We start from the raw sequence: 16,200 nt of genomic DNA on the forward strand, positions 1-16,200 counted from the left end.
GAGAATCGAAATATGCGCGTGGAGCGACGACGTCGCATTCGCGTGTTAGGATCAACCACCTATCTATTCGGTTAAATTCGGTGTGTCTCATACCGTGTCGTGGAAGCCACCCAGGGCATGCCCTTGTGCTCCCTCTTTATGAGACGCGCAGAAACTTTATTTAACCCTCGGATTGCATGACCTACCTCACGTATATAGGTATAGCGCAAGTCATCGTGATCCACTTACACCTTTTAATTATTCACGTTTATTCTCCCGAGACTCGAGGGTCCACACTTTTAACGCGATGGGAGGGGCAGAACTCGCGCTAGCGAGTTTTTCGGTCGAGGTGTTGGCAGGAATTACGGATATTGCTTGAACAGGGCGTTGTTGAATTAATGCGCTAGATAATATTTGCTTTTTTTCAATGGTTTACGTATCTTAGGGTATGCTTGCAAAACGTAAGATCAATAAATGTGCATTTTGCGTGTTCACGTTGTATTCCCGTTGCCGCATCGCCGATCTGTCTCTGCGCCCCATTTCATGCTCGCTGTAAGATTATCATGAAAGCACGTCGTCGTTGCATTTATTTGGATATGTATTAATTTTCGGTGGCGTTCTCGCAAAAATGGCAAAAGTGCATCGGGCATCGGGGGAAAAGTTCTATCGGCGCCGACATTCTCTCCTCTCGAAAGATGACGAGTTCACCTGTATTTCGACGGCGAGAAATTACTCCCGGTGCGCGAGAGACGTCGGCTCTCGGGAATATAAAGTAACGAGCGAGAAACTCGAGCGAGGCTTATACTGAAAAATTGAACGGACGAGGAAGGGCGCGCATACATAAGCTTCTTTCTCGCCGTCTTACGCGATGCGTAGTTTCTTATCCTGAATCGAGTCTACAACTAGCGATTGATTCTGCAGATGAGAAAGAGTACTTTACTCTTGAGACTGTTAGGTATCGGGGGTAGTTTTTTATCAAACGGCTGGGGTACAAAATCTGAAACGTTATATTTTCGTAGTACAAATTATACTGAATATAGAGTCTACAAGTAGCGATTGATTCTGCTGATTAGAAAGAGTACTTTACACTTGAGACTAAGAGGACTGAGTTCTATTAGGGGCTGTTTGAAGCAGAAGGGATGAATATATTAAGTTTCTTTGTATGGTACAAATTAGTACAAATTCAGTCCTTCAAATTTCTGTATTTAAAATCCTTTTTTTATTTTTTTGTGGTCTTTCTAGCTTAATTCTAAGGTAGCAGCGACACGATTTTCTCCGAAACGGCACGAGGTACAAAATTGTTACTAGTGGTACAAATTAGTACCTACAAAAAAGTACTAAATATTCCGATAGGTCCGGTTTGATTCTGCCCATTTGGTCCTGCTAGCTTAAAAGAGGTCTCGATATTCGCGTTATACTTGAGAGTCGCTTAACGATTATAACGATTATTAATTTGACGAATAATATGACGGTTAATTATGTGACAGTTATTCTGACGCACGTATATGCTTAGATGTTGTATTAGCGACTGCCCGCCCGATCTTATAATTCGGTGGTATTTATAATGTCGGAGTCGACATTCTGTTGCTAACTCTCGGGGCGTCTCGAGATAGCGTTGACCTCTCGTTGTCAGCGCCTTGCGCTTGACCTTCGCATCAGCGCTTTCGGTCGTCCTGGAGTTGAACGCTCTTGGTTCCGGTGTCGGTTTGCATCGAATGATTGATCGTCCGATGCAATCGTCAGGTTTTTCGGCGGATTTAAGAAATGACATTAGTCGCTAGGGTTAGATTACTTATTTAGGAGGATTTAATTATTCTAGAGAACAGGAGATTAATTTTTGACCTAACATTAATTTTTAAAATGTTAAACAATTTTATCGATAGCCCTGACCTATTAAAAAATATTAATTTAAATATTCCAATCAAGGATCTGAGACAATCCCCCACCTTTTATATTGAATATCACAATACTTTATATGGCGTAAATTCCTGCTTGAATAGAAAGATCATCTCGGCAAATAATTATACTAACGTAGTTAATTTTTTTGGTGGCAATGCGCTTACATTTAAACGGAAACTCATTTGTTTACTTTCATATAATATAACAAAATTATTGTTTTTGATCGTACTTTTTATATCTATTTTATTTATTTATATAATTAATTTTATATAAACTGCATATCTCTTGTTTGTATATATTAAAGGGTTTTTCTCGTAAATAAAGATTATTATTATTATTATCATTATCATTATCATTATCATTATCATTATCATTATCATTATCATTATTATTATTATTATATCTTTGAAGCTGTTGATGTCTGATGTTTAATGCGGTTATGTCTATGCGTATCGCTAAATTTCACGTTGCCTTCGTTTGCTGCAGGTGTCCGATTTTCTCGAAATAAATACCTCTGGCTCATTGATCAATTGCGTTACTTCGTACGGTTGTACGGGCGATGCTCCTGTTGCGAGGTGCTGATAGAGGATGAGCATCGTAATCCTGTAATAGGAATACTTTCTTGGAATTTTTTATAATTCCTCTGGCGAGTCCTTGCTTTAGTCTGCTTCTATTCTTCGAGCAGAGTACATTTTATTTCGCGACTAACTTTAGTGTCGTGTAATTTGCTCGTTACGTCATGCCCAGTCAGTCAAAGTTGCCTGATCTTGAATGGGGTGAGGTGCAAGCACCTGTAGAGGAGCTGCCGCATCGGTTATTATCGATGGAGGGTATGCCGGGGTACCTTGATTGGAACGAGTATTATGATTACCGGATGGACCGGGCCACACGCGCTCTGCTAAGGGCTTTCCGTCGTATCCTGAACCGTCGTAGGCTCAGGTAAGCTCTTAGGCTCTAGTAAGGTAGGGTTGTCTTATTCTTGTTTCTAATTTTCGATAAAAGTCTGTTCGCGTGTACGCGTAACATTTTTCGTTTCTTTTTTTTAATCGTATAATTTACGTCATTCATTTTTTCTATTACTATGTATGGTCCTATCCACTGCGATTCTAACTTCTTTGATCTTCCTTGCCGAACCGTTTCATCATATAATAATACTTGATCCCCTAATACTTTAAATGTTTCTATATTCGCTTTTCTATCATATACTGTCGTTTCGCCTTAATTTTTTCTTGCTTGGTGTGTTCTCTCGCTATTTCGTTCATTGCGCGTATTCTTTCTCGAAGTTCTTGCGCGTAATTATCGTAGGTATACGTAAGTTTTGGAGGTTTTGTTAAAGCTGTCGGTAATATAGCTTGGTGACCGTAAACTAACTCGAACGGTGTAAAACCTGTCGTGGTGTGGGGAGTTGTATTATATATATATAAACATCGCGTAGGGCAGCCATTTATCCCAATTCGTTTGATCTTCATTTATATAGTGTTTTAAAATAATTGGCTAATGTGCGATGCGATCGCTCCAATGCTCCGTTACTTTCTGGATGATAAGCTGTCGTTTGTATTTTTTCAATTTTTAATAATTTACACACGTTTTTGAACATTTTATTAGTAAAATTCGTGCCCTGATCCGTGAGTACTTTCTCCGGTATTCTGTGTTCTAACACGATTTTAATAACAAAAGCTTTTGCGACTGTGGCTGCTTCTTGATTTTCTACGGGAATTGCTTTACTTTTCGTCGAGCTATCTTGGAATGTCAAAATATATTTATTTCTGCTATTTGTAATAGTTAGTGGTCCTACAATGTCAAGGGCGCATTTCTCGAATGGTCTTTGTGGCGTATCTGTAATTGATAAAGGCATTTTCGTTTTTCTGCTCTGTTTATTCTTTTGGCAGAGTATTCACATTTATTTATATAATCTTCGACATCCTTAGTAAGTCCATTCCAATTGTGAGTTAATCGGATTCGATTTAAAGTTCTTGTGACTCCCTGGTGTCCTCCCATAGGTAAGTCGTGATATTCGTGTAATATTTGCAGTTTATCTTCTTCCAAGTATTCTCTCGGCATTTCTTCTTGATGAACGTTATTTACTTGTGAGTCCTCCACTATCGGGTTTCGACTCAATGCGTCTGCGTTCGCATTCATTTTTTCTGCCTTGTGGACGATCTCGTAATCCACTTTCCAGCTTGAGTCTCCATCTAATTAATCTCGAGCCAGGGTCTTTTACGTTAAATAACCATATTAATGGTCTATGATCAGTAATTATTATAAATTTTGTTCCATACATAAGGTCGGAAATGTTTTACGGTCCATACGATGGCTAATCATTCTTTTTCCGTCTATTATAATTTTGCTCCGTTTTGTTTGATACTCTACTGGCATATGCTATCGGTCTGTCTTGTCTTACTGTTCCTTGTGATAACACGGCTCCGATTGCATAGTCGGATGCGTCTGTAGTTACTAAGAATCTCTGACTATAATCTGGGTAATTTAATATAGGTACAGTAGTTAGCTTTTCCTTTAATGTTTCGAACGCTATTTGTTGTTCGGCTGTCCAAAGAAATTTTTCCCCTTTTCTCATTAGTTTTGTTAAAGGTTTTGCAATTTTAGAAAAATTTTCGATAAATTTTCGATAATATCCAGCAAATCTGCGCGAGAAAAGTCTGTACATCTTTTGATCATTTAAGCGTTTTACACCTTATCATTACTTGTATGTTGGCAGGGTCTGGTAGTATTCCGTTTTCTCTGAAATAATGTGTCCTAAATATAATACTTCTTTGCCCAAGAATTCGCATTTATATCGGGTTGAAGTTTGAAACGATATTTTCGTAATTGCTGTAGTACTTCGATTAGACGCCTGTTGTGTTCGGCCAAAGTTGCTCCGTATATTACAACATCGTCGAGATAAACGAGACATTTGATACCTTTTAATCCCATTAGTGCTGCTATTATTGCTCGCTGAAAAGTCCTTGGCGCGTTCTTTAGTCCGAAAGGCATTTGGTTAAATTCGTAGTGTCCATTTGGTGCGGAAAATGTTGTCTTCTTTTTATCTTTCTCATGCATCGGTATCTGATGGTAACCGGATGCGAGATCTAAGGTTGTAAAATATTTTGCCTTTCCTAATTTATCATATATTTCTGCAATTAATATTTGGCAATGGGAATGCGTCTCATATTGTAAGGTAGGTGAGCTTGCGGAAATCTATAACGATTCAAAATTTTATTTTTCTTGAAGCGTCAGGTTTTTTAGGTACCACTAATATTCGAGAATTCCACGGGCTTGTACTAGGGCGGATAATTCAATTCTCTAGCATCTTGTTAATTTGTCGATTTATTTCCTTCTTATTCTTCTCTGGCAGGCGATATGGTCGGACGTTCACCGGCGCGCTATCTGCTCGCGTCGGGATTTCATGTTTCACCGCCGGGGTACACGTTAGCTTGTCATTCTCTAAATAGAATACATCGCAATAAATAATCATCGCATATTTGGTCTAACGCTTTTCTTTCCTCGTTATTTAAATGATCCATTTTTAATTTATAACGTAATTTTTCGCATCGCTCTGTAATTGATTCGCGCTCTTCTGTCGGCTGTAACGTGAGTATGTCGGCCGTGTCAGTCACCGGTACAGTCTTCTATACAGTTACATGCGGTGTGATTATTTCGACGGGCTTTTTAATAACGTTTACTACGCTTATTGGACAGATAAAATCTATCGGTTTTACCATACAGTTACCGATGAATACTCCCGGAATTGTCTCTTCACTCTTTACGATACCTACTCTATTAGTGTTGATTATCGCGGATATTATTGTTTCGCTGCGCGGGGGTAAGATAAACTTTCGATACGGCTGTAGTTTAAACGTTGCGGTACCGATTTTCAATCGATTTTTGGCGTGATTCGGAACGGCTCGATGTTTTTTCAGAAAATCGATTCCCAGAATGCCTTCGTAGTTCATCGGGAAATCGTTTCGTACTACGTACATCGTATGCCGTAGAGTTTCCTTGCCTACGAGTATTGTAGCTCGTATTTTTCCGAAGGTTTATTGATGTCCAGTTACGCCGGTTACCGCTATTCTCTTTTCTCGTATTTTAATCTTATCTTTTAATTTTCCTACTTCTATGAAGGTGATGGCGGCTCCGGAATCAAGCAAAAAATTTAGTTTTTCCTTAGTTGCTTCTCGCATCGGGAGTGACGAGGTCTAGATTAAAGTTCTCATCCGTTTTACCTGTTACTTGAGCTACTCGGTACTCGAGCGCGTGTCGCGTCTTACCCAGTGAGAAATGACCCGTCGAATCGACGTCGATTAGACGTTCGATGGGTCATTTCTCGCTGGGTATACTTTCTTGGTTTGTCCCGGGTTCGAGCCCCGGTAAAGCTAGAAAAATTATATTTGCTCGTTCTTCTCTCGGAAGGCAATGACAAACCACCGAGAGTATTTTTGCTATGAACACTTCTCTAAAAAAAATATAGCCGTTTGGAATCGGCGTTAAACTGTAGGTTCCATATACAATGTGTATAATCTACGTGCGCAACACATGTATATGAAGAGAAGTCACCACGCTCGGACACGAGTAATAGGATTGAGGATGATGATCTTTCATTAATGATATCAATTGTTTTTACAATTAGTTGTAATTTATAATAAAATAAAAGTTTATATGTAGTATTTGTACATTAAATATGCGTGTACAAGATAAAGTGTACAAATTTATGATTATAACTTATTTAAAATAAGACTAAATTATAAATATTTTGTTCTACATTGTTTCCATATTCCTAATTAATTTGAAATTATCTTAGCTTACGTTTTTGCAGAAAAAGACTTCGTGGTGTGATAATAATTAAATTTGTTCGGGAAGGATATCGCCCGTTTAGATCCTCGCAGTAGCGAACCTTCGAGGACTGACTTATTAGAGGCAGTTTTGCTTTTATGGTCGCTCTTAATGTCGGTTATATGGTCTTGCTTGCACAATTGTTCGTTTTATGTACTTAGCGATCGCTTAATTGTACTAATGTGGTTTTATGCGATCGCACTCCATCACGAAGTTTATACTCATAATAGTACTGTTTTGCGACTGTTTCAATTTTTGCGACTGTTGAAAGAACAAAAGTTTTCTCGTACAAAAAGCGCTTACGGTGTTAACGATTCGCTCGAATTAGCGTAAGTAGCCGAGTTTAAAATGAAACCGACGGAGACTCTCCGTCGGTTTCATTTTAAACTCGGCTACTTACGTCGGAGACGCAGGTGATGTTGTCACAGACGTTGTAACAACGTTTTGCTAGCCGCGAATTTTGTCGTTAGTCCAGAGAACCGGGGAGAAGTAAACAACTTTACTTTGCGATTCCTCGGACAATCTGCGGCAGTTATTTTCCACTGAAAGTTATATGAGGGAGCCATCAACTTTTTCCCATTCCAAGCGCGATGTAAAATTTTTACCAAAGCGAGATTCATCCAATATTAATATATTGGTAGCATATCGATTTTGTCTTTCTCGCATCTTTAATTCATACCGGACTCTCGACTGGCAGCGACCATCGTAAATGAATAATCCCGGTGCCATTTACCGTTCGCATCTCCGCGAGGCAGGACGTTTTAAATGGATCACCCTCTATATATTAATGTATGTACGTAGGCGACGAGGCTCGTCAGCGACCTAACTGGTAGCGACGATGCCTGGCTTGGTAAATCTTGCGGCGGACCGCGGCCGGTGCATCTCGCACCGGAAATCTTGAAAGGCCACAAACCCGAGTCGAGTGTGACCACGTCTGCGGTCAATACTTTCGAAGCACTTTCGAAAGGTGATTCTCGAAATTTGCCATGACTACCACTCGGCGGCTGCAGCCCGGAAACCGATATTCACGTAGATCTTTCAAACTCGTGCCTCGCCACTGATTTCGTCGATGCATATATACGTCTTTCGAATTCCCAATTTTGCAGTTTGGAAGTGGAATGAACGGCGAGGCAGGAGTGAACCAAACAGAGATTTTTATAAAACTAACTGTAAACGCAACCTTGCAGCAAGTTTGACGAATTGAATTTTCTCCTCTCTTTTTATTTCTTTCCTTTTTGAGTTCTTTTTATATCTGAACTAAATTAAATGTCGAGTCAAAAGATTAGGATTAAAAAAATAAATTGTTGTTTCCTCGGATTCGCGTGAATTCATTTTGGGTATATATTAATCGCAGGAGCTGAGGAGTTGGAGCACGGAAAGAGGGAAGAAGAAGCGGCCAGGAGAGGGGCCGAAAGAGAGCGATGAGAAAAAGGAGAGGCAAGGTCCGAAAGAATGGGGGAGGGGTACCAGGATGTAAAGGGTCGCACGTGGTCAGGTCGGGTATAAGGGGATTGTATTCTGTAAAGGGTTGGATACGTCACATGTGTTGTATGATGATTGTAGGATATTTGTAAGAGGACCGTTCCTCGAGAAAAAAACGCTTTTCAAACTCTGAGGGGAAAAGTCTATTTATATATTAATCCCAGGTTTGCAGATTAAGTCGAGGGGAATGTACAGGTTTCCTACTCGCGTGCGTGACGTTTTTATTACAACCAGGATTTGCGGATTTGCCGAGAATCTCGTTAAATAATTGTTTTGTTCTCGTTTCAGGAGATGGCAACGTAACGTAGCAGTTGACTATTAACCGGCACGAGATGAACACAAACGGCAACGCGGTCGGGCAGGAAGGTGGTCCCGGTACCGATTATGGGAGTAACGAGGAGACGGAGGCTCTGCTGGGCAGGCCGCCGCCGCCGCCAGTCGTGGTGGCCGTGGCGTCTCAGGGCAAGCCGGTTCTCACGCGGCAGGATCGGGCGACATTCCCCGTCACCTCGCCGCAACTGTCCGTGTCCGGGCTCGGCGGCTCCGAGGAGAGCGGCACCAACGAGGACTCGGCTACCAGATCGGTACCGGACATCGAGCTTCACTGTCGGCTGGACGGGGGCGAGCCGCAGTTACTGCCGCCGCCGCAGATTCAGCAGCAACAGCAGCAACAGCCGCAGCAGCAACAGCAGCCGCAGCCGCAGCCGCAGCTCCAGCAGCCGCAGGTGCAGCAGTCGCAGTTGCAGGCGCAGCCGACGTTCTACCGGTCGTCCAGGCAGTCGCATCAGTACAGATGCAGGTGCGACCGAAGGGATTCTCTTGCGCCCACTTCGGCCCTTCATTTGGCCCGCAGCGTCTCGAGGTAAATTTTAGATAGATAGATAGATGAGAAAAAAAGAGAACAGCAACGCTGCAACTATATGAGAAACGCTGCGTGATGTAGTAAATTACTGTTGAAATTTATGCTACAGAAAGAGAGAAATAAAAATTCAGGAAATTCAGGAAAAGCGAGATATGATATAGCACGGAATGTTCAAATCATTAATTTTTCTCTTTTTCATGGTTAATGGCGTAATATCGTATTCCGTGTGTTGCAATTTAGTTCTCCATCATTATACGATGCTAAACGTACAATGCGACCTTCACCGCATAAAGAAACAATTGATACGACCTCACTCTTTTGCTTCCTCATAGAGGAAGCTTTGTAATGGTGAAAAATTTTTTTTTCGAGATTTTGATGGAAATAGGTTTAGAATGTTCTAAAATGTCGAAAAATCATATTAGTAAAAAATGTCCGGAAGTATGTATGTATGTGTGTGTGTGTGTGTGTGTGTACGGATTTTTGTACACGCATCTACTTCTACAATTTTTTAGATACCAGTTTGAATTTTTGCACACAAATAGAGTATTATAGAAAGTATGTCCTCCTCAAATTTTATTGAAATCGGTCTACCGGTATAGATTTTATGCAGATTTTCCTTTTTTTGAAAAATGTGTTTTACGCTGCCGCTTTCTCAATATTTGAGATAGCGATTTATTTTTAATTTTATTATATTTTCCAGTTTTTTTTCTACCCCTATTTCATATATAATTTATTAAAATTTGATTGATCAGATCTCGTATTACACACATTTGAAATTTCGAAGAATTCGTACATACATAGAAGCTTTATAAAACTTGATCTGATCAACCAAATTTTAACCAATTATATATGAAATAGGGGTAGAAAAGACTGGAAAATATAATAGAATTAAAAATAAATCGCTATCTCAAATATTTATAATATCGGGCTGATTTTTTTTATCGATAAAGTATTGTTTTAGTTTTTAAGTGGACAAGTATTTTTAGTATTTTTTAGTGAATGTATATAATTATTTACGCAGTCCCCAAAAGAGTTAAGTGTGAAATCAGAACCTTTGCTAACAAAGCTTCCTCTATGAGGAAGCCAAAACAAATAAATACCGATAATTATACCTCGAATAAAATAAAAACTTGCACACTTAGGAACTATGAGGAAGCAATGTGCAAGTTTCTACTTGCACAATTAAAAACTACGAGGAAACAATGTGCAAGTTTCTACTTGTTTTATTTAATAGAGATGATATAGATATATAGAAAGAATTGTTTTGTGTGTCTGTTCATCAATATGGTAGTGGCATTTATTTTTCAACCGCTCATACGGCGCACGGTACGTGCGGTTTCACATATGTTAATACGCGTACGTAGGAAAAGTGTAGCCGTTTATTCAGTCAGAAATGTAAAACGAGCGCACAAGCGTAGGTGTATATATTTGCGCGGTTAATATAAACATAAGTAAATGTTTGAAGTAACGAAATATAAAGGCGACAAAAAGAAAGCTCTAAACTATTACTGCAAGCAGCCACATTTATTTTCAAAGAACCATTCAATTTACTATTAAACGACGGCTATTGCCAACAGTACGCCCCGAGCGAAATAATAAAAAGTTCAAATGTTACTCGTTTAAATGAATGACGCCGACCGTGGCTCGTTCACGCGCGTATCGCGACGTGTGCTAAAAACGGACGGTTTTGTTACATAGTTGTTACTTACATTTGCATCGCATGACAAGCGTTAATCTATGAGAATTTAGCACGTGTCGAAAGAAGGAAACGACAGTTGTGCGGCTTTAAACACGCATAGAAAGTTTGGACTTGTGTAATTGGCAAAGTTTAACTACTTCGCGAGCTTTAGTCGACCGCGCTGTCGTATAAATTTGTATTTGTATGTAACAGAATCGGGGATGGATAGTTTCAGACGGTTCTCCATAGAAGAACGCGAAATACGAATATATTTTTCCACGTTTTCGTCATTGCTTATGATTTCGTTGTGTCCTCTTTGCATTTATTATTGAACGCCGTACGCTATTCCCGATATACTACTGGGACGATGATGTCCCAGGTGCGGCACACACATATAGAAAGTTTCCGATATTCATTGTATAGTATATCCAATCGTTGATATTATCCATTACAATTCCGAAATTACATGAAAACATTATCCTTCGCATTAAGAGGATACTTAAGGATGTATGTCAGATAGCTTAGTATATATAATTTTGTTTTCTTGATTAAACAGTGTAGAGCTAATCTCAGAAATTATTCATAAACAACATGGTATTATTGGGACAGAAAAAGCGTAAAAATCGCAATTTTGTCCTATTTTTGTACTTGATATTGTTTAAATAATTCATTAAAAAATTGAAAAGAAAAATATACCTAACCAAAAAATCTTAAAAAACCGTAATTGCAATTCTCGATGTCATAGAAGTGTACCATAAAAATTTCATTTATTTTTACCATTCATGAGCAGAAATACATATTATGATATTTACATGGGAAGTATATATATATATATATATATATATATATATATATATACATACAATTTCTGTAACTTTTAAAGCAAATATCTCAGAAACGGGTCGGACAATTGATCGCAAAAATAACAGGTTTTTGGGATATATATAAGTGCACAATCTCTGTAAATTTCAACTTTATCCTGTTATTTTGACATAAGTGACATACATCCTTAAAGTCCGTGATCTCGGTTTTCTCATCAATTTCCTTTACGCGAGAAGAATAGCTGAGAGTGCCGTTCCTGAATCAAAGAACTTTGTATTTACGTGGATTTTTATCTGGGATTTATCTGGGCCACGAGGAGAAGGGAATCTATTCGTTGCGAATCGGCCACTTTCATCTAAGTACGCCCGGCAATTCACCGCTGGGAATCGCCCATCCTCCCAGAAATGCGTTGCTCTCGGAAAAATGCGACGCCTTTGTTTCCTTGAACGAGGATCGTCCAGGCAGAAGAGGCTTTTCTCTTTGCCGGTCCGGGGGAAATTCTGGCACTCGCCGCCATCGCGAGTTTCTAGGACAATCTCGTTTACCGGGTCAAAAGTTGAGCCGCTGAATTTTATGTTGTCCTGTAACCCCTTCGGAGACCGGGAAAACGTGCACCGGGGATTGCCGCGGGAGGTACGGCATATAAAAAAATGGCATTGCCAGGCATTCCCGACGTGAAAATCGCGTCGTTGACCTTTCATTTTACATTGACCTTTTCCGCCACCGCATTCGTAGCCTCAGCTGCTTAGTACAATTTATTATGTATTACGTTTATTCTCATTTTAATTTTTATCAGACATCGAGCGCATGTTGAATTGAAAGGACAACTTATGTGTTATAATCTCAGAAGATGACATACAAAATAAATTGATGCATTAATAGTTCGATATCAAAGTATTGAAAGGATTGCAATAAAGTTTGACAGGTACAAGAAAGAATAGTAAAACTTAGATTAATTTCAAGTTTACTTTGTGTCAAGGTACCGCGACTTAAGATTCATGCTGTAAGAAGTTTAATAAATATAATTGAAGATTTGTTCCGAAAGATTTCAGTGCACAAAATACGCAACAGATTGCAAGGTCCAGCAAGGTCGAGTGACATCGTTTCATATCGTATTCTGGCTGGTACAGCATTGTCATTGAACGATACCTATCATATTTATTAATTAAGAAAGTTATGTTTCTGTAAATATGTCTTTTATAACTTTGACGTAAAATAAGTATATTGGGAACCATGAATAAAAGATCCATTGTTATCCTAAGGAGCCATTCAGAAGCCAGGGAACTTCAGTTTTCACCGAAGGTCGAAGTGCACGACAGTTAATGATATCTTTAGACGACAGGCTCACCACTTGTCTTATAAGCCAAGGACTCTTGACTTAAGGCGCTTTTAGACAAAGAGTGATATGCCGAACATATTCTAAAACAAATCCCAGTATCCGACAAAATCAAATTAGACGTCCAACCAAGGAAGGGTTCTCCCGCGAAGAAATCTCACGCGATAATTTTATCAGCAATCTCGTGTGTGTATCATGTATTCGAGAGTCTAGAAATACCGCGTCCCTTATGATTTCTTTAAACATCTTTGATTCTTCTGATGACAGAAAGAATTGAAGTTATATAACATTAAGTAACATTAAATGATTAAATATAATTAATTGCAAATGCAACTTTTGTTAAAGTAAAGTATAATTAAAATTAGTTGAAGCTTTGTAAGCGATGCTGGAATTCGGAGAATTAATAATTTGAAATCTGAAAAGTTTCCGTTAATTTCGCTTACAATATAGAAATTAGCCGATACTGGTGGTGTTGAAATAATTATTATTCCTCATATCTGTAGCCGAAAGAGACCTTTGAGACACCAATTGCACGGTGCCACCAATTTAGCGGCGAAACAGTTTTCAGTGAAATTAGTCCACGGACGAGTGGGCCATGTGCAATATTGGATCACGTATTTGAGACTATCAGTTTAACTTTATAGTCCACGCCAGCCGTGAAACTATACCAACCGTACAATTTTCAGACACTATAAACGACACGGGAGCAACCATAACACATCGGTATTATATTTTACAATCAAGTTTTCTCTCTCGCTTTCCTCTCCCTGTTTAATATTCTTTTATAATGTCAACCTGCTATATTAATCACGCCAAGCTAAACGTAGCTAGATATTAACTCACGCTCAATATTAACGTACGGTATCAAAAAATAAAAATTGAGGAAATGAGAACAGCGCGATATTAAAGCTAGTTACGGAAGTTAATTTCATTTTTTATCTACTAGCAGACGGGAATGAAGTGAATAACCAGAAATTAATGGAGTTTCCTAACAGTGGAAACTAAGCGATCAGTTTTTAACTTTAATTCGGTTTTAACATTTTTTTTTATTAAGCGGTATCCATAATTAATGTAGAGAATCTAAGCCGATTTTTAGTACTTTTTGAATTAAAAAAAAAAACCTAAATTTGAGAAAGTTATAGCTTGCTAAAGTTTCTTTGATGACGGCAACTTCAAAAGATTTCGCATATAAGGTATGACGTCACAGCACATTTTCGTGTACTATATTTTCTTCAATTTTGAAGATATTGCAAAAATTCAAAAAGTTTACAAAGAAAGTATGCCATTATCTATCAGACCGCTTAATGAAAAAAAAATTTATGTTAAAACCGAATTCTTGGAGAGATAGATAAAGTTATTCATGATACATGTTACTTTTCTCTCTCTCTCTCTCTCTCTTTTTATCAGACATCTATATATTTTTTTCTTAGAAAACATCTTTGATTATCGCTTATCTATCGATTGCCGGAGTTCTCTCTTCTGAAAATTGGATTATTGATCGCTGATCCTCAAAGGGTTAAAATGTCCGGGTAAACGAGTAATGTTCCCAAGCAAGTTAAAGCGCCCGCTTGGGATTTCGCAAAGAGGGGAAAATCGAAATTTCAGACGTCAAGATCTGATGTGTGTGTGTGTGTGCGCGCGTAAAGCGACGTGTATAATGTTTTCTGTTTCCGAAGAGAGAGCGTGAAGAGCGGCCACCACTGCTGCCCGTGTCAGGCGCCGCCGCCGCCGGTGTTGGTCACCACGTCGCCCAACGCCCGCATAATACGGCAGAGCTCGCAGCCGGAAGCGTCCGCGTGTTGTTGCTCCGGCTGTTGCTGTCCGCTGCACACCGGCGCGGCGCCGAGCGCCGCCTCGCTGCGGCAGCTCCGCGAGCCCGGCGATGGGATTGCCGGCATCGCCGCGGACTCGCTGCGGATCAATGGCGGCATACGACAGTTCCGGCAGGTAAGCCGTGACCTCACCGTCTCGCTGTCTTTCGCGAGTCTAACGCACAACCGACCGCCCTTATCATGCAAGAATACCGCAACGGCGACGCATTTATTAGAATTGAGTGTCTGGCGCGGCGCGTTCTATTTATCTTCTGTCGAGAAACAATAAGAAAAGAAAGAGTTAGTTCCATGAGGTTGAGGTTGCTTTTCCGAAAAGTAAATTTTTTGAATAAGTTGATTATCTAAATTGCATTGGGTTATAAATTTAGGAAAAATTAAGAAGTAATTAGTTTTGTATCCTACATAATTTTTTTGGAAAGGAGAAATTTCGAGCAAAGATTTGGATATAAAAGTTAATTATATATCTAAATTATGAATTACGAATTAGTTAAATACAGAATATTAATATAATCATCTGCAATGAATATCAAGTACCAGGTCGAGGATCGATAAAATTTGTTATACTCTAATCGACATAGAGTATCGGTTACATTACATGTTATATAATTTTGCACTTGACAATGTACATTTAATACAACGCATGTTGTTATATTAAATTTACATTGTTGAGTGCGAAATTCACGTAGAAGTAACTGACGCTTTGTGTCGACTACAACTCGAGAACTAACTATATAAGAGCAAACAAATTAATTACTTCAATTAACAACAAGCCGTCTATCATTTCTTTTACGCGGTACAAATATTATTACCAAACTATTATACTATTTTTAACGAACGTTTCGTGGTAAATAATGTAATAGAATAAACGTGAAATAAATATGCATTTATATATGAATTATTAAAGATCCGAAACGGAGCAAGCGGGACAAATTTATATATCGAGCGGAGCATATAACGGATCCCTCGAGGCTTGAAATTCGTGTTTGAATTGCGGAACAGATGGCTGATTTATCATGTCGCCATTATGCGCAGTTTGGTATTCTTACATCGTGGGCGGCGTCACCTGTGTCCAGCACAGCACCGCCGAATCCTCCCACACGTGTTTCTTCATTTGTCCACCTCTCTGTGTTTCTCTTTTTCTCGTGTATGTCGTTTGTTTTCACTTCCTCTGCTGTTGAGTTGGTTAGTTCTGCGGAGAAGGAGACGGAGAAAGGGTTGTATTTAATTGGCAAACAATTTTGTTGAATGAGAGCCGGAGGAAACCGCGATCATAATAGTAATCATTATTTTGTTCACATAAATTGTAATCTTTATTATATCACTCAACGGTTTCTCCCGAGTTAAAATAATCTTCGAATTTTCTCTTTAGCTGTCTTTGAATTGTTTATTCTATGTACTACCGACAAAGAGAGCCGAGAAATCCGAAAGAAATCCAAAGACTCTCCGGGAGAAAAAGAAGAATACTAAAAAAATCCAAAAGAAA

General features: G+C 39.0%; 1 protein-coding gene across 3 annotated transcripts in view; it reads left to right on the plus strand.

Annotated features, from left to right (window-relative positions):
• Positions 1 to 16,200, plus strand: part of Sk (small conductance calcium-activated potassium channel) — a 174,731-nt gene that overhangs the window by 49,236 nt on the left and 109,295 nt on the right. For all 3 annotated transcript variants that reach the window (XM_077406894.1, XM_077406893.1, XM_077406895.1), the window contains 2 exons: positions 8,476 to 9,049; positions 14,562 to 14,832. In XM_077406894.1, coding sequence (XP_077263020.1) covers positions 8,520 to 9,049; positions 14,562 to 14,832 — 801 coding nt within the window. In that variant the 5' untranslated portion in view covers positions 8,476 to 8,519. The remainder of the gene's footprint in view (positions 1 to 8,475; positions 9,050 to 14,561; positions 14,833 to 16,200) is intronic.

The sequence above is a fragment of the Temnothorax americanus genome, unplaced genomic scaffold, assembly GCF_048541705.1.
Source record: "Temnothorax americanus isolate GAGA-0224 unplaced genomic scaffold, ASM4854170v1 Scaffold21, whole genome shotgun sequence".
Classification (NCBI taxonomy): Eukaryota; Metazoa; Arthropoda; class Insecta; order Hymenoptera; family Formicidae; genus Temnothorax; species Temnothorax americanus.